The 18,328-nt window shown below is 53.9% G+C and overlaps 7 protein-coding genes across 7 annotated transcripts; 4 read left to right on the top strand and 3 right to left on the bottom strand.

Moving 5' to 3' along the window:
* Positions 1–419: 419 nt before the first annotated feature.
* Z517_04694 (uncharacterized protein) lies at positions 420–1,432 on the top strand (the record flags this gene model as incomplete). The annotated part of the gene is made up of 2 exons (XM_013430022.1): positions 420–737; positions 800–1,432. The coding sequence occupies 2 exons, from the start codon at positions 420–422 to the stop codon at positions 1,430–1,432; spliced, it is 951 nt and encodes a 316-aa protein (XP_013285476.1).
* A 611-nt stretch (positions 1,433–2,043) lies between these two features.
* On the top strand, positions 2,044–4,559 carry Z517_04693 (uncharacterized protein; the record flags this gene model as incomplete). The annotated part of the gene is made up of 3 exons (XM_013430021.1): positions 2,044–2,272; positions 2,335–3,180; positions 3,232–4,559. 3 exons carry the CDS (start codon positions 2,044–2,046, stop codon positions 4,557–4,559), a joined length of 2,403 nt encoding a protein of 800 aa, XP_013285475.1.
* Positions 4,560–5,527: 968 nt separating this feature from the next.
* Positions 5,528–6,984, top strand: Z517_04692 (uncharacterized protein; the record flags this gene model as incomplete). The annotated part of the gene is made up of 2 exons (XM_013430020.1): positions 5,528–6,009; positions 6,087–6,984. The coding sequence occupies 2 exons, from the start codon at positions 5,528–5,530 to the stop codon at positions 6,982–6,984; spliced, it is 1,380 nt and encodes a 459-aa protein (XP_013285474.1).
* A 287-nt stretch (positions 6,985–7,271) lies between these two features.
* Z517_04691 (uncharacterized protein) lies at positions 7,272–8,418 on the bottom strand (the record flags this gene model as incomplete). Its single annotated transcript, XM_013430019.1, has 4 exons — positions 7,272–7,723; positions 7,812–7,975; positions 8,036–8,294; positions 8,382–8,418. 4 exons carry the CDS (start codon positions 8,416–8,418, stop codon positions 7,272–7,274), a joined length of 912 nt encoding a protein of 303 aa, XP_013285473.1.
* Positions 8,419–11,974: 3,556 nt separating this feature from the next.
* On the bottom strand, positions 11,975–12,844 carry Z517_04690 (uncharacterized protein; the record flags this gene model as incomplete). The annotated part of the gene is made up of 1 exon (XM_013430018.1): positions 11,975–12,844. One exon carries the CDS (start codon positions 12,842–12,844, stop codon positions 11,975–11,977), a length of 870 nt encoding a protein of 289 aa, XP_013285472.1.
* Positions 12,845–13,344: 500 nt separating this feature from the next.
* On the top strand, positions 13,345–14,469 carry Z517_04689 (uncharacterized protein; the record flags this gene model as incomplete). Its single annotated transcript, XM_013430017.1, has 1 exon — positions 13,345–14,469. The coding sequence occupies one exon, from the start codon at positions 13,345–13,347 to the stop codon at positions 14,467–14,469; it is 1,125 nt and encodes a 374-aa protein (XP_013285471.1).
* Positions 14,470–15,034: 565 nt separating this feature from the next.
* Z517_04688 (uncharacterized protein) lies at positions 15,035–18,182 on the bottom strand (the record flags this gene model as incomplete). Its single annotated transcript, XM_013430016.1, has 6 exons — positions 15,035–16,096; positions 16,191–16,254; positions 16,305–16,415; positions 16,465–17,413; positions 17,461–17,913; positions 17,981–18,182. The coding sequence occupies 6 exons, from the start codon at positions 18,180–18,182 to the stop codon at positions 15,035–15,037; spliced, it is 2,841 nt and encodes a 946-aa protein (XP_013285470.1).
* Positions 18,183–18,328: the final 146 nt, after the last annotated feature.

Genomic DNA, 18,328 nt, shown 5'->3' with positions numbered 1-18,328 from the left:
CATCATGATGCAGGTGCATATTCGATTTTTGAATATACATGTATATTCGACATCCTCTAACAGGATCGCGCGCCAGATCTGGAGTGAAGCAAACGGACTAGTTGATATCCCCAGACTAGCACAGGGGAGACTGAAAAGGCAGGTTAGGCGCAAGCCGGTCAATTATCTAAGCGATAAGGGCAGCCAATCCGGCCCTTCTTGGAGTCACAACACCTTCCCCATAGTAGACTAGTGTGGTTTAGATAACGGAGTGCCCCGATTGATTGATTGACCAGGGACTCGTATGACTTGGATTCTCAAGTGCAAGTACAAGTACAAGGACAGCACTTCGTGTAACCACGTTCGAATCAAATGTCACTTCCTCTCGCGGCTTTTAAGTCTATCACAGACCTGTCTGGTCTGCCTCACGGCAACATACCATGTCTCCCGATACGAACGGGCAGCCTGCGTTTACCATCCCAACCGTCGACCTGACAGCCTACCTCAACGACCCTGAATCCCCTGAGGCTGAAGATATAGTGGCACAAATCCGTACGGCCTGTGCAACCAGTGGTTTCTTCCAGATCACGGGGCACGGTGTCTCAGAAGCTCTCCAGAGGCGGGTGTTTGCTGCCGCCAAGGCGCTGTTTGATCTGCCTGACGACGAGAAGCGCAAGCTCAGTGGGAAACCCGGCCGCGGATTCGAGATCATTGGCGCCCAGACCTTGGAAGGTGGCATGAAGCCCGATTTGAAAGAGGTACGCAGTCTGTCATTGGACTTGTCCTGGAAATCGGAAATTACACGCTAACATCCTGTCAGGGATATTATGTTGGTCGCGAGATTCCGGGCAATAAGCCGCCATTCAGACCGTTCCAAGAAGCGAATATCTGGCCTCCCCGGATCCCGGAGTCAGTGTTCAAACAACCCTTGCTGGAATACCATCAGGCTGTGTCTGACCTGTCCTTTGTGCTTATGCGGATCTTGGCTCGAGGTCTGAATAACTTCGACACTGCAGTGTTTGAAGACTTTTGTCGGGACCCCATCGCTGCAATTCGACTGCTTCACTATCCTCCGCACCCGGGATCTGATGACGCGGACTTAGTTGGCGCCGGTGCACACACAGACTTTGGAGCCATCACCCTCTTGCTCCAGGATGGACATTCCGGTCTCCAGGTCCTGAACGAGCTTACCGGGGAATGGATCGACGTGCCGCCCCAAGAACACGCATATGTAGTCAATGTCGGAGACATGCTACAAGCCTGGACCAGTGGCGCGTATAAGAGCAATATCCACCGAGTCATCAATACTTCTGGCACGGACAGGTATTCGATTCCTTTCTTTCTAGACGGCAACGCAGACTGTGTCATCAAGCCCCTGGACGGCTCTGAGGGCAAGGCGTTCACGGTCGAAGAGCATATGCTGTCTAGATACGCTGCCACCTACAAGTCGTAGCATGGAAGGGAATACTCCGGCTTAGTCCCCACCCTCTGCAGAGGCTGGTTTACCGTGGCGCGTACTAGGCAGGCTAGGTAACCTTTCTTCAGCCGCACTGCACGATGACGTATCTTCAGCCTGATTTCCAAAAGTTCCTGAGTCCCAAGCCCTGGAGGCAGACGTTTGCCTCATGCGTATTTCTCTACCAAGGCACGCAAAACGGTTGGATGCACGAGACTAAAGCACGTCAGCTCGTTCAGGGTCATTGCAGAGCTGCCTCCCCTCATTTTTTGTGACTTGCGACCCAAAGAATTTTCATCAGGCTGAAAGTCATCCAGAATGTGGCTTGCATCTAGACCCTCTTCGGCTAAGCGAGCTCAATCAACCACACACGAGCCACCGTTCGTGAGACAGGACCCCTGTCGTAAGAGCATGCATTGTCGAGGGAACTTATGCTACTCGTATCCACAAGGGACGGGCCTAGGTACCGGTCTCTCCCTCCCAAGAGAGAGTCCTCCCGCAGCCTTAAAACACCTTTAATCACTCCCACCTCGATTCCGCATCCTCTCGCCCTTTGCTACATCTGCTGGAAACCTGGGGACATCCCGAATTGGACTATTGTGAACAATATGGATGGTTCATCGCAACGGCTGGCAAGACCGGGGCTATTGCCCGGTCCGCAATCCTCTTCCTCGACGCTCTCGCGGGATCCCTCGCCTTATTCGAACGTTGCGTACCGGTCGCAAGCGACACTCTTGAATAACAGAGCCGAGTCGCCAGCCGACCTAGGAATCAGATTCCTCTCTGGAAATGAGGAGATGGCCGCAGACCGACCCAATGTGCCGGCGCAACCTGCAGGTGGACTATTCACTCCCCCGTGCGCGTTTTCCGCGATTTGGCTAATCTTTGGCTGGGCACAGTCACCTTGACTGCCGTCTCAGACGTCAGTAGGAGAAATTTGGCGAAGCTGGAATTTTGGCCCCCGATCCTGAAGTGGTATTCGACCGTTTTCTTGACCGTCTTATATCTCGGCACAGCCGGCGGAATCGTGGCCCTGTGGTTCGCCGCCGGAACCAATGGTGAATACCACTTGTCGAGCGAAAATGTTCGCATGATATCCCGCTACTTCCCTTCGGCGTTGGGCACCCTCAATGTGATCCTGTTCCGGCACCTTGTTCGCGAATACATCAGGATGAAGCCGTTTGTGGCCATGGCAGACCAAGGCGAGATCGAGAGCTCGGGCAAGGAACCCAGCAAAAGCGTCAGTGGCGCCTTCTTTCCGTGGCAGGATATCTCGATAACTCGGGGTCTGACTTCGGTCATCTCCCTGCTCTGTCAACTCATGGTGGGGTTCATTGTCAGCTTGAAGGTGGCGTTGTTCGCCAGCGGTCCTGCTACCGTCGAAAATGATGGCGAACAAGCAACAGCGGCCTGGACTCTGATGCTCCGAGCGTGGCCGGCCTTCTTCCTCATCATCGGACACATTGTAATGACAGCGTACGTGCTTTGGGTTGCGCATCTCAACCGAGGAAAGTCTACTGGCCTCAGATGGGATCCTGTGACCATTGCCGACTACTGCGCTCTGTTCGCCCACTGTGATGTTACAGAGTACTTCTCTGCCCTTGAGTTGCTCCACAACCGCAAAGCGAAGCAAGTTCTATCAGCGAACCATCGGTTTCGACTGGGATACTGGACAAAGACTATTGCTGGCTCGCCAGGTGCAGATTCTTTGGTGTACGGCATTGGCCCGACTTGGAACGCAGCCGGTAATTTTGCACGCATCTGAATTTTGTGAAACATGTGCTCACTGATAACAGAACGTCCATCAACGAAATTCGAACCTAGCTGGTACGAACGATTGATGGGAATTAAAGGGCCTAGTCCGGTCGATGACTGTGACAAATACAGGGGCGGCGACGACGAGCAGCGGTCGCCTTGTAACCAGGGAACATGGCCGGAGTGCGAACACTATCCTTACCGCCATAGCCCTGGCTGTGGAAAGGGCTGGGTCGTCTTGTCGGTAGTCCTGGTCTGGGCGGGACTCGGAGTTGCCATCTACGGGCTGATCAATGGCATCGTCTTCCATGGATTCCGTCTGGACAAGGACTGGAGCATACCGTCATCCATGTCGGTTTCTGCTGGCAACCACACATTTCACCTGCCGCCTATCGACCCGACAGATCCCGAATCAAAGCTCATTGTGTACGCCTTGTTGTTCCGGTCAGCGCCAGTCTATGTGACTGGCGTGTTCACGGCGACGATCATTGAGTGGGTGGATCTCAACATGCGATTCATGCAGCCGTTTATCAACATGTTTGGAAAAGCCGGCGACGCGGCGGATACTGTTCTCCTGGCGTACATCACCACATCGCCATTGCAGGTTCCCATCACGGCGATTGTCAAGGGCCATTACAAAGTCGCGACATTCTCCATCCTGAATACTCTCTCCCCGCTGTTCCCGATCTTCATCGGTGGCCTTCTCCAACTCGAGGACGACGATGAGAAAGTCAGGTTCATGTTTTCACTGTCGGCCTACATCGGCATCATGGTCTTTCTCATTGCTTGGAGTGTAGCAATGCCATTCGCGTACCCCATTCAGAAGCGGCTTCTCCCTCGCCAATTCTACAGCATGGCGGACCTCATGGCCATGTGTCACAGATCGTACTTCATCCAAAGGCCCTATCTTGACTTTGCTGACAACCGGCGCACCCCGTCAAAGGAGATCATGGAGGCGCGCATCCTCATGTATGGGGACCGATTCTTGTTTGGGCATTACACCGATGATGAGGACAGAAGGCACATCGGGTTCGACGTCCACAGCACCGTGGACTATAGCACCGGTGACGTGGAAGAGACCGGACTGGTGGTCGACATCTCGCCTCGGGGCGAAATAGACACGCTCACAAGCAAGACGGTCAAGACCATGACGAACCTCTTTCGTAATGCGGGCAAGGTCCAGAACAGCAGCAAAGGGTTTGTGGCGTGGCTGCGGCGGATTCTGCGGCGACAACGAAGAGAGACAGTACAAATGGAAATGAATACCTTTACTCCCAGGGGATCGGCGACTGGATCACACCTCGAGAGGCAGCAAGAGCCGCGCCAACGACCTGCTGTGGCGTTTGCTGAACTCGCTTCACCAGATTAGGAGAGAGGACCTTATCGGTGGGAACAGGGGCAATCGGCTGACTGGCGAGGATTGTCCCAAGCTTCTCACTTGTCCACGGTTGATCATGCTTGTGTCCGACTCATTATCGATGAATCGATATTTTCCAGGCCAGAATTGCCGTTTGAGGGTTCTCGACTGCTGCCAGCGCTGTCCAGGTTATTATTTTTGGTCGGGTTTTTGTACGAGGAGGAAAAGTCTTTGGATATAGACGCGTATCTTGAGTAATATGTTTTCTGTCATTGCCGTGTATTTGGTTCCGCGACGGCCACGCATTCGCTTTAGGGCAGGGAACATGCGGTGTGAAATAATCACCAGCTTAGAGTGGCTCCTATCTCGCATGTCACTGTACGATACCGTTGAGTTGAAGACCATGGCCTCATGCTGTTGACTCGGCGTTTCATAGTCACGAAAAATCGCCCACCTGACCGCCGGGGCCTCGAGCAGCTGTTTTTTCTCCCTGCCAGTAACTGATTTTGCACGCTTTGTTCGGGTTTACTCATCTTCACTGGTCCTTTCAGCGCTGAGTCTCCTTCTCACTCAGTTGGAAGACCCCTGTCGGATGCTCGGGCCGAGGTGTTTTGGCGCCGAGTTTCGAGGCCGACCAAGACGTGAAATGCTTCGATGGTCGCTCCGCCAATCAAATGCGCGAGATGGACGACGGACTGTGGTGCGGGGTTTGGGAGGGTAAGCGAGTGAGCAGACCTCGGTCGTCTTGTATCGTCGAGAGGTGGAGGGAGGGAGAGAGAGAGAGACGGAGAGAGGTGTTTCCATAATAAATCGTGAGGGTCATATAGCTAGCTACCTCTTCCTACAAAGTTGTGATCCGACTCTATCTCGACTTTGTCATACCCCCGTCATATTTATCGCCAACATCACGCTCACTTACTGGGTGTAGCTAACTAACTACCGATATTCCCTGAAACTCCGACTACACGTAGATACACACGATGGCGGGAAACGCATACGTCCTCGGCGTCGGCATGAGCGCCTTTCTCAAGCCCCGCCGTGTGCGGTACCACACCGAACTGGCCTTTGAGGCCGGCGTCAAGGCCATGCTCGACGCGCACGTGACGTACGACGACGTCGAGGCCGGCGTGGGCTGCTTCTGCGCCATGCCCACCTGCAGCGGGCAGCTGTGCTTCTACCAGTTCGGCATGACCGACATCCCCATCTACAACACCAACAACGCCTGCGCCACGGGCTCGACGGGCCTGCACATGGCCCGCAACTTCGTCAAGGGCGGCATCTACGACTGCGTCCTGGTCCTGGGCTTCGAGCAGATGAAGCCCGGCGCTCTGGGCGGTGGCGCCAGCGACGGCCCGAACCCGCAGTCCCTGAGTCTGAAGTTGATGAGCAAGACCAGAGGAGACACCGAGGCGCCCAAGAACCCGCAGATGTTTGGCAACGCCGGCCGAGAGTACATGGAGAAGTAAGTTTCGCCTGATTTCGAGTGAATCCTCACCATTTCCAAAGCGATGTAGAACACTGACTCCTCTGGTCCTGCAGGTACGGCGCCGTGGCCGAAGACTTTGGCGAGATCGCGCGTGTCTCGCACGAACACTCGTCGCGCAACCCCTACGCCCAGTTCCGCGACGTCTACACGCTCAAGCAGATCATGGACTCCCCCATGATCCACTACCCGATCACCAAGCTGCAGTGTTCACCGACCTCGGACGGCGCCGCGGCCGCCGTGGTCGTGTCGCAGAGATTCCTCGACAGCCGGCCGGAGCTCAAGTCGCATGCGATCCTGATCGCGGGCCAGGCGCTCAAGTCGGACACGCCCAACCTGTACTCGGGCAGCGCGATGGAGCTGGTGGGATACAGCACGGCGGCGCGGGCGGCGCAGGCCGCGTACGCCGACGCGGGCATCACGCCCAAGGACGTGACCGTGTGTGAGCTGCACGACTGCTTCTCGGCCAACGAGATGATCACGATCGACGGGCTGGGGCTGTGCGAAAAGGGCAAGGCCCACCTGCTCGTCCGCAACGGCGACATCACCTACGGCGGCAAGGGCCCCATCATCAACCCGTCCGGCGGCCTCATCTCCAAGGGCCACCCGCTCGGCGCGACGGGGCTGGCCCAGTGCGCCGAACTGACGTGGCAGCTGCGCGGCTGGGCCAACAACGGCCGCCTGGTCAAGAACACAAAGTACGCCCTGCAGCACAACCTGGGCCTGGGCGGCGCCTGCGTCGTCACCGTCTACACCCGCGCCGACGGCAAGGTCAACACCGACCGCGCCGTGCCCGATGACGAGATCGCCCGCCTCAGCGGCCTGGGCTACAACCCGGCCGTCGAGGCCAAGTGGGTGACCCCCGCCCAGGCCAAGAAGGTCCGCAGCAGGAAGGCCGCGTGCGACTACGCGCTGGGAGAGACGATGAGCAAGCTCGAGAATGTCAGGTTGTAGGCTCATTATGAACGAGCATTATTGTATGGAGGTAGTAGACGCACGCATGTTTTCCAAAAGTGCTCTCTGGTAACTCTGATGACTTGGTAGTAGTAGTACTACTACTACTGGTAATTATGTTTGCAATTTCCTCCCAACAAAAAAAATAGAGAATGCCATCATCATGTTTTGTGTGAAAATATCCTGACAGCCTTGTGATATCCACGTAACGAAGGACGCACACGATGTCAATCCACTCACAACTAGCTTCCTCTCTTCTACACCTTGACACTGGTACCATGTAGTTACTACATCTTCGACGTTGCTCCTTGCTGCCCACCTCTCTCCCGCGATGGCAAGGCTGGATAACTCGGCCCAGCACCCGCAGCCCTGATACGCCAGGCCCCGCCATCAACATCTATCGTTGAACCATTGACAAAGCTCCCCGTATCGGCGAACAAGAAGACCGTGGCGTCGGCAATGTCCTTGATGTTGCCCAGCCGCTGGACGGGGACACTTCTGACGAGTTCGTCCCTGAGGGCAGGATCTGTCAGGCGTTTGGCGCCTTCGGTGTCGTCGATCAGGCCAGGCGCGATCACGTTTGAGGTGACTCCCCTGGGACCGTATTCGAGGGAGATGCAGTCTGAGAGGGCGTTGACGCCGGCCTTGGCTGCGCAGACGTGCGCTTGGGCGATTCGGGCCGCGTGGTAGTTTGTCGAGCTGACGAAGATGATCCGGCCTCCAGTCAGGCTTGGTGAGCCTGGAAGCAAAGAATTAGTACGCTAGTAAGTACTCCTAGGACTACTGTACTAAGTAGCTTCGAGTTGGTAGAGGCACTGTGCACTCACCTGAATCTTTGCTGGCCTTGGCTCGTTCCGCAGAGGCAGCGAGATGTGGCAGCGTCAACTTCGCCGTGATGAACGAGCCCACCAGGTCGATGTCGACCACTGCTTTGAACGCATTCACCGAGAGATCGTCGATGGTTGAGATGAAATTGCCTGCTGCTCCAGCTCTTGAAAAGCAAAGGTTAGCCAGCAAACTCTCTGATATGAATGTAGTTCGTGTGACACACATGACAAAATCAATCCCTCCCAGACGCCGCACACAAGTGTGGACCGCTCCCTTGACACTGTCGTGATTCCTCACATCCACACCTCCCAGACCCAGCACGGTGCTTCCAGGTCGCACGAGCGCAATCTCAGCCGCCACCGCTGTCGCCTTTTCACCGTTCCGTCCAACGATGCAGGCGTTGGCGCCCAGAGCGACCAGCGCTCTGACTTGGCCGGAGCAGATGCTTCCGGATCCGCCGGTGCAGAATACGACCTTGTTGTCTGCATTTCGAGAGTGAGTGAGAAAAAGGAACTTGAAGTCAAAGGAGAAGAAGGTGAGATGACGAGTCCCGTGGGGGCTTTACTTACCAAACAATCCTGGTCTCCAGGACGTGCTAGAAGCCATTAGATTACACGCACCCGGTGGTGAATTGATTGCAAGCAGGAGTCAAATCTTAGCAGACTCGGGATTTTAAGTCATTGCGAGAGAGGTAAAATACTAGTTACTTGTAAGTAGTACTATGACATTACAGTCCTAGAGGGGAGATAGTAATGACCCCAGCTTGCAGACGCCGAGGCGGTGGAGGTTGAGCGGGAATAACAAAAGTCGGCGATTTCCTAAAACGGATTGTGACAATGTTAATAGTTGGCCGCTACAAAGCCCAGACAGTACCACCCACAACTGACTTGATTTTGTCTGTTTGCCGTGCTACAGTAGGTTACCAAAAGTCACCGGACACTAGCCCCTTGGCACCCACACCACCACATAGATGAATAGATTTCAAAGCATTATTTCTCAACCACCATCTATCTATTTATTATTCTATTGTTGTAGAGATGCCCTCTAGACGTAGATGGTCTAATTTTGAGCGCGGCACAGTATATGGCCTTCATTTAGCAGGTAAATCCGTACGCGAAATCGCAGTAATCGCAAAGATCCCCAAATCAACAGTGTCAGATATCATATAAAATCCACGCCCAGATCCCACCAGTCGGACTGGAAGACCTAAGAAGCTTACTAAGCGAGCGGAACGACGCCTTCTACGTACTATTAAGGTTAATCCTAGGATTAGCTATCCTAAGTTACGAAAAAGACTCGATTTAGATGTATCCGACCAGACTATTCGAAGGCTATTTCAGGACCACCACATTAAGAAATGGATAGCTAAACAGCGTCCTAAATTAACGGATAAAGCTGCTAAAGTTAGGTACGAATGGGTATTAGCGCATTAGGACTGGACGTAGGAAGATTAGCTTAAAGTTATCTAGAGCGACGAATACTCTATTCAACGCGGTAGTGGAACTCGACGAGAATGGGTCTTTCGGACGCCCTAGGAGAAGTAGGAGAAGGACATAATTACTGAGAAAGGCATGAGTAAAGATGTCTCAATCATGATCTGGGTAGCGATCTTTAGCGAAGGCGAATCGTCCGATGCCTACCTCCTTTCGCGCGACTAGGAGTCAGCGAAGATGGGCTACTCAGCTAATTCCTATATCTAAGTCCTTACCGATAACATTCCGTCGATCTAGGAGCCTGGCAGGATATTCATGTAGGACAACGCGCCTATTCACAAAGCGAAAAAGGTCACAGAGTGGCTAAACGACCATAGAATAGATGTGATGGAATGGCCACCATATTCGCCAGATTTGAACCCCATCGAGAACCTCTAGTTTAAGCTGAAATGCCTCGTTAATGCCATCGATCTAGGCCTTCGCTATACAGTGGGAGACTCACAGGAGGTACTCAATCGCTTTGTAAACGCCATTATAAGGGCCTGGACTAGTCTAGACAAGAAAAAGATTAAGAATGCCATTAAGTCAATGGACGAGAGAGTCAACGCAGTTATTGAGGCTAAGGGCTGGTATACGCGGTTTTAATCTGGAAGATGCGATATTCTGAAAGTACTTCTCTTGAGCTATTAATTCATACTAGCTGTACTGTTCTACTATAGTAAATACATAGAAAAAAAATATAAAGTGTATGGGGGGGTAGTATTCAGGAGGCGTGCCAAGGGGCTAGTGTCCGGTGACTTTTGGTAACCTACTGTAGCTGCCCATGGAAGTCGCTCCTGGTCGTGCCTTCACTCTCGGGAAATGCCACGGCCATCCCAATCAGGAAATTATGTACCAGAATAGGCAGGGGTATGGCACGAGTCCTACGTAAAATTATCATCAGCTCGATTCCAGACGAAGACCACATTATGCACACTTGAATTCCGCCAGGACAAGTTCGAGTACCTCGTGACGAATTCGGACCGGCCGCATCGCACCTGACCAAGTGATCAAAGCTCTGAAAAGGGACTAGTCTCTCCCGTCCGCTCTGGATTTTCCGCTTTGGGCGAAATTCGTGTCGTGTTTGGCATTACCCTTAGAACCACGATTTTTGTCGTTCGAGCAGTTCAACTCATGTTGTGAGAATGGACATATATTTTGCCCTAAAACAGTGATCCTTTACTACGTAGTGAATGCTAAAGCTATATGGCTTCAGGCCCTCTGAGGATGCGGGAACAGCGTGCACGATATGATGGAGTGGTTCAGCACTTCTGTTATTAACCCGCTTTAGCTTGTTATTTCATGGCTAAGTAGTCTGTTTCGTTCCCGAAGGAGTAAGGATTCCCCTTCAAGACCTTTTTACAAATTGATGTGGTATATACCAGTAGTACTCGGTAAATGTCAGCGTAGTAATGAACACCAGCATTCGATCTACCCCCTTGAAATAACGGGTCGCATGAATCGACTGGTCTGTCCAGCTCTGGGCTGTTCAACACCAAAAGTGATAGTTTATCAACATGTTACAGAAAACATATACCACCTGTTCCGAGTCCTTACACCTGACCATCCTGTATTAGAGTAGAGAGTGGTAGTACACCTGGCTGATCTCTAATTTATCCTCGTCAACTGAATCGCTGAGACTGCTCCATAGGATACTTTGTATGCGACAGTGGGAGCATTGATACTGGCGCAATATGAGAGACTTCAAGTCTCTGTACATACTCTACTACTACTACTACTACTACTAATAGATTAATTACTAGCTAGTTCTCCAAGATAAAATCTTCTGTCATTCCCCGACCTAAATGCTACATTAAAACTCGTGACGATAGAAACCTGTCAACCTTACATCGTCTGCTAAAAGCAATCTATATGAAACCATTTTGAGAACTTCGGGTTAATGTTGCACTTCCCCCCTTCTTCCTTCTCTATATAAGTGAGTATAGTTCTACTTTATGCCTAGAGTTCAAGGTGATGAAAGATGTCTTTGAGGTGTTCGACTGTACCCAAGTAGTGTGTATTCCACAGGGTTCTTTCATCAACCCACAAATGGCAAAAAACTTGTCACAGAACAGCTCAACCTACTGGTCTGTGACAAGGAAAACTCGCTCCTTGCGGAGTTGGTTCTTCTCGGCCGGTTATACTACGAATTCTATACTACGAGGTTGATGTCGTCGGAGTGTCGTCGAATCGATGGGTTCGGGGATCGATCCTATTGCCTCTAACCGATGTTAGATTGACCTGATAGGAGCGAAGTCGCCGAAAGGAGGGGAGGGGATTCGAAATCGAGGTCCTGATGCCCACTAACCCGGAGTTAGTTTTGACCTGACAGGACCTGGAATTATAAGTATCTGTCATAACCGTGACTCGAACTCGTGGTGTTTGGTTTCGCCCTTGTTGTGGGGTAAGGGGGTCTTTGCGTGACAGATTTGAGAAAGAGAAAACATATATACAACTAATTTTTGATTCCTTTTGTACCGGGTACTGATAGTACTTAGTACTTCTAGTAGTACTATCTCTATCGTGTCTTGGCAGAGTGGTAGACTAAGAGTGCCAAGGCGCTCGCTATATCCTAAAGCGGCAGTATGTCAGAGTGGCACTACAACATCGTATCAGCAACTTGAAGGGGATCGCCACATACTTAGTATTATGACATTGCCAGACGAAGTGACAGTCCCACCACTGGCCGTTCATTGTTTGCTCACAGCCCGCTCCACAACGTCCAGGCCGGCCAATTTTTTGAGTAACCCCTCCGGCAATGCAAACGGCCGAATGCTCGACAACCAGGCAACCCAGGCCTTTGTTCCTCTCCAGATGTTGGCCGGAGGGGTATCATTCTTCAGTAGGTCTCTCGCGACCTGTTTCGCCCACTGCTCCGCCGTCACTTCCACGGGGAACGTCTCTCCACGCATGACCTTCTCGACCGTGTCCCTCGCCACCGCGTAGAGCGAACCGGCGGGCAGCTTTGCACCCATGTTGTTGCTGAAGTTGTTGGACGAGGCGCTGGACGATTTCATGTCGACCACTCTGATACCAAAGGGGGCAAGCTCCAGTCTCATACAGTCCGAGAACATGATCATGGCTGCCTTGGAGGCGTTGTACGCCGACTGGAAGGCGATGGGCGCCAGACCCGCTGACGAGGTCTGATTGACCACAATGCCCTTCTTGGACTCGACCAGCCGTGGCAGAAAGGCCTGCGTCATGGCGAGATAGGACCAGGTGTTCAGATCGAAGAGCTCCTTGGCCTGAGCGATCGACATGTCTGAGATCGGCATGCTGTAGAGGGCGCCTGCATTGTTGACCAACATGTCCAGGTGGGTGACTTTGGCTACCGCGGCCGAGATCGACTCTGGGGAAAGGACATCCAATGTCAAGGTTTCGATCCCGTGAGCTTGTACCTGGCCGAGTTTGGAAGGGTTGCGTGCCGTGGCGTACACATGGAGGCCAGCCTCGTGGAGAGCAATCGCAAGTGCAGAACCCAACCCGCCGTCCGAACAGCCTGTGATTAGGACCGTGCGTTTCTTTCGGGCCACGGAAGAAATCTTGTCGTCGTTCGCCATGCCACCCGCACAGAAAGACTGTCAACAGTATATACCTCGTACCCTAAAGTAGCTAGCGGTTGAAGGGTTCAAGGGGGACCTAGTTGGCTTTGGCCAGAACCTAGTCACTGTTATATGTTGGAGAGCAGAGACATACTACTACTTAGTAATCCCCCAGTTCGACATCTATCACCGGTGAAGTAGCCTTGCCACCCCCGGTAGTACTCTCTTGGTGGGTCGCGGGAAGCCTCGTTACGTGATCGGGACGATATTTCATCCGCCCAACGGCATGTCATGAACTCCGTCACACACAAATCACATAACCATAACCAGTCTCTTCCCAACTTGACGACACCGTTTCACCGGAGAATGGACAGAGTGCTGTCGCGATAGCCGGGGGCCATGGAAGAAGATGCAGACTTGGTATTACGTGTGAGTCTCGCCCGTCCTAGCAGTAAATTTCCTTCGTCCGTCCGTCCGTCCGTCTGTACGGCCTTGCCCTGATCTGATTTTCCCCGTTGATGCAGCAGCGGCGTCGCGACAAGGGCAAAGTCGCGCAGCGCAATTTCAGGAAAAGACAGGCCGAAAAGGCTTTGGAGTTGAAGCAGGATTACAAACAACTCAGACATCTGGTGGAGGCTGTTGTGCTCGCCCACCGCGACGGTGACACGGCGACATTGAGCCAGGCCATTGCCCAGGCTGGCAGGGCAATTGGGGTTGGCCTGGACCGAGACAGGATGGACCGAGTGGACGAACGTGCTCAATCTGACCCCTCTCACACTTCGATGGAGGGGGTCGTTACTGGTATCTCAAACATCATCAGGCCCGTATGTGCAGCCACTATAGAATGTTCAGGAGAACCCACCGTCACCGACAGAGACACAGGCCAGTCACTACCGCGACTCCCCCAGCCGCGCTCGGGACGATTCAGCCCACGGCTCGACTACGGCATCTGGCTCGAACCAGAGCGGTTTCTCAAGATCGTCGACCCTCCGCTCGACATCCGGCCATACATTGGGGCTAGGAAGCACACAGTGGCCGGGCGGATTGCCTGGGCGGCTCTGGACTACGGGTACGCCTGTCTCCAAGAGGCCATGATGACCAGTCAACCCGCCACCGCCACGGCCACAGGGGCCAGCAAGAGCAAGGCCGACTGGCTCACCCTGCTGCCACCCGAGTCAGCAGGCCGGCGAGCGTTCGACCGCTCGCTGCGGCACTCGACGCCCCTGCACGACGTGGCCTACATGATGGACCTGGTGGCGGCGCGGATCGAGTTCCGCCAGCGAGGGTACATGCGGGCAAACACGCGCGGGGCCGACGAGATCGCGCGCCAGGCCATGGCCGGGAGTGTCGCGGCCGGGTTGCGCGTCAGGGGAGTGCGGATGGACCAGTGGTGGTCGGCGCTGGATATCGAAGCCCATGTCCAGACCGAGATGGGCGTTTGGGACTTTGCGGCCTGGCAGATGGCCCTGTGCGGCAGCAACCAGGAAACCAACAACAGCCACGCTGAGCTGATCATGCCCCTGGTCGAGAGTCTGGGTCACAGTGGCGTCTGCTTTGGCGATGGTCCCCGGTGGCACGTCCCGCGTGTCAAGGCCCTTGTCGGGTCATGGTGGAGCCAGGTCTCGAGATTGGACTTGCGGTAGAGATATTAATAGATGGTGTATTATCTGTTTTGTGTGGAGATAACCCCCTGAGTTCGCGCCAGGTTTTCCCAATACAACAGATTTCTACACTCTATACTACTACTATTCTTACACTCGCACTGTCTACTATCTTCTAGACGTCAAGGAGGCTCGCTTTCTTGGCCCCCTTTCCTGCAGTGGTCATTTCATTACACATCCACCCTCCTCCACCCTAGAGCATGGACGCGGCGGTGTTGTACTCTGGACAAGGGGCACCCTCCACGCAGACATCATCGCGCCGCGGGCCTGGTACCGGACAAAGTTTCATCTTTTGTTGTAACTCGTCAACGAACGTCATGCATGGGTCTCGTGCAGCCCCCGCCTTCTTGGTCGGTTACGTCGTCACCAGCCAGCAGTGTCCATGCATCGGTTTCGAACCACATGGTAATAAAGTTCTCGTCATCCTCGAGAGGAATAATGACGAGTGAATGGATACCGAGGTATCATTTGCGCCCGATTGATTGGTCTTTCTTTCTCTTGGAAATACTTCGTAAAGCCGTCCCGGGCCCCAGCATGGGCACGCACGCTAGACGTCGTCCGACTGTGAACCCGGGACATCTCCTCTGGTCCGGTCGATCAGATGCGTGAGCACGATCACGCCCTCTCGGACCACTGCCCACCGGACCGTTGCGAGAGTCTTCACGACGCAATTGAGCAGGCCATGTGGCCGATACGTCCTGGCCGCGGACCAGATGTCCTTGGCGAAGCTTTGTCGCACGGGGTCGAGCCTCGTCAGAGCACTGACCAGAGCGTTCATGTCTGTTCGTGAATCCCAGTCGTCGTCGTCGTCTTCGCCCGCTTCCGCATCATCAGCCGTGGGTGGGTCGTAAAGGGGCTTTCGCGGCTCGTCCGCGTCACGTCCAACGGCCATGCTATATGTCGTCCAACAGGTCAAGGTCGCTAGGTACAGACACCAGGGGAAGAGGATCATGTCATCAACATCCCAGTTGTCAAGCTTGCGGATGCCGTCGCGGATGAGTCGCGCGGCGTGCCATGTCGCTTGGCCCATCCCCTTCCCATCATCCCTCGTCATGTATTCGTTCAGTCTCACGCGCGATCGTTGGCGATCCAAGTCCGTGACAGGTCGGCCGGTGATGTGTTTTGCCCCTGCATGGATCTGGAGATCAGCAGTTTCGACCTCCAGGACCAGCTGTGCCGTATGGTAGACGGCCGAGTTGGCGACCACATAGCGTTGAAATTTGCCATGTTCGGCTGTCCCGGCGGACAAGGTTGACAGGACGTCGCGCGTGTACCGATCAAAGTCCTCCTTCCATTTCGCATAGCAGGCGCTGATTTTGGCTTGCCACCTGACCTGCGTTGAAGTAGCGTTCTTGTTCAAAGCCGTCTGATCACGACGCCGGAAATCCCACGAGAGCGACATGAGTCCGTGGAAAACCAGAATCCGGGACAGGGCATTCAGATGCATGGGCGCCGACGACACACTCGGGTCTGTGTACATTTGCAACACGGTGAGGTACGGTAGGGGTGCGGGAGAGTTTTGACTTAGATGGAGCCATTCCTCGGCCGTGTCGGCTTCCCAGATAGCAGTATCCCAGGGGAGGGTCACTTTGAGTTCCGACGCATTCAACTATTGTTTTGGGGGGGCGCATCAGCATTTATGTCTGTCACATGGGTTCAAAGGCCCCCCGAGCGACACGCAAGCAAAGGGTCCCGGCACTTACACAGAGGATCTGGGCAAAGAAGATGGCATGCTGTGTGTCCCACATGAAGGAAATCAATGCAAGTCTGTAGGAAGAAGTGAGCTTGGAACAACACTTTGATGCGGCTCTCCATACCTCCGCTTCTCCTCCGCCTCAATTGCCATGTGCCAGTAGTCTTCCAACGTCTGAGTCGCTTCGTCCCAAGGCGGAAGATATGCGTTGTGGCAATCGCTCCTTCGGAGGAGACTAGCAGAGTTAGTCCAAGGAAATATATAGACGCAGTCTCTTGCCTTACTTGATCTGAAGTCCGTGGTAGAGGTTGGACATGTCGTGCTGGCGCTCACCGGCACGACTCTTGCCAAAACACTCGACCAACAAAATCGTCTGTAACATCCAGAGTTTGGGTCTCGGCCCAAAGTCCTTGCTGCTGTGAATCAGCGGCCTCATGATGTTGTGCACACATACGGCCAGCAGATGCGTCCTCTTGTCGCCATACGTGGCCCCCAGAAGGACAATGGACATGAGTTGTAATGGGTGTGCCTTCGAGCTCTGAAAGGTTGCCGCATGAATCAAGGGATACGTGGAGTTGAACCGTGTAAAGAACAAATCACTGTAACGTTGCAGACATTGCAGAGACAGCAGCGGGTCACACGGGCTGATCTCTGACTTGTCTGGCAAGGTTGGCCGAGCCTGAGCGATCAATTGCAGCAACCCGTCGCGGGCCTCATTCGTGACCATGGGCAGCGTCGTCGGACGTCGTCGGATATACGTGTCTGGCAGGGTGCGGCTGGGAGAATCCACAAAGTTAGATGGTGTCCGCGTGGAGCTTCTCGTCTGTCGGCTTGAGGGGAAATATAGATCAGGACTGTCAAGCCCGATCATGCCGAATTCGTTTGCACCACCTTGCTTCGTTGGAGCGGATAAATAGCTAGGTAGACCTTGTGGTGAGAGACGTGGTTGCGTATTTGTCGAAGGATATCCGACAGTCTGGCATACATGGGTGTTCAGGGAGGGGAACCTGGTCTCTTCGTTCCGGAACTGGACAGGAGGAGGTGGAGGCGAGCGAAGGCTCGGGTCAAAGCGATCTGGTGCCGAATGATCCTGCATCTGGTGATCTGTGAGCCCGATGCCAGTTGTCATGTCTGGCAATGGCTCGGACTGATGGTTAGTCGTGTTGGAAAAGTCATTCCCAAAAAGCCAGCTGTAGTACTGCAACGTCGGCAGGGATGTGCTGAAGGAGATTGCTGGGACTGTCAGTATCGGCCTGGCCAACGCATTGCCTTCTACATACTGGTATCAGGAAAAGAAACATCGTTGTAAGGGAGACCACAAGGGCCCGCTGCTGTGGTCTGGTACGACTGGTCGGACCACCACGAGTCGGACAGAAAGTCAAGGTCCGCGGCCCCTTGAGTTGGAAACATCATGTTCAAATCAATCGATTGCCACGGGCCTTGGAGATAAGTGTCGTCTGTAACCTGCTCATGACTCATCTGGTCTAGCCCAGTGCTCGGATCTGAGATAGGCGGAGATGGCAGAGCATTGTGAGCATCCTCAGCCGTTGCCTGAGTCTGTCTGTCGTATCTGGCATCGAACCCTGGAGAGGTGGTGACGGTCTTCTGGGGCCGACTGGCGTTGACTATCCTCCCAGCACTGTCCCGCCACAGTCGCTTCTTCGTAGCCAGGTTGCCGAGTCCCTCTCCCCCGGCTTCGGCGTCCTTTTGGCGGTGACGTTGCACATGGCGCTCTCCACGGTAGAGTTAGAGAACGGAGCATCCCATGGGGCGCGCGCGGGAGAGCCAGAGTCTACTTACCCAATAGATCACGCCGCCTGAAGTGGGCAGCACAGCGACGGCAAGTGAGGTCGCCGTCTTTATGGTTGGATTCATGCCGGTGCAGGTGCTCGCGCCTCACAAATGATTTCCCGCAGTTCTGTTGGGCGCACACGAATTTCTTCCTCGCGTGTCTGGGATCTGGGGTCGCCTGAACAGTATTGGCCGAGGACGAGGACGCCATCCCGCCTTCTGACTCGCCAGCTTGCCTGACCTTGTCACAGGCAGGAGTAGGAGGTAAGGGACATGGGTGATTTACCGGGGATATTAATTGTCGAAGGTGGGTGTCTGATTTCGCTCCTCGTGCCCCAGTTTATTTACTTTGTGGAT

Source organism: Fonsecaea pedrosoi, assembly GCF_000835455.1.
Source record: "Fonsecaea pedrosoi CBS 271.37 unplaced genomic scaffold supercont1.3, whole genome shotgun sequence".
In the NCBI taxonomy this organism is placed as follows: Eukaryota; Fungi; Ascomycota; class Eurotiomycetes; order Chaetothyriales; family Herpotrichiellaceae; genus Fonsecaea; species Fonsecaea pedrosoi.
Note: the sequence above shows the minus strand (reverse complement) of the source record. Positions and strands in the feature narration are given on the sequence as shown.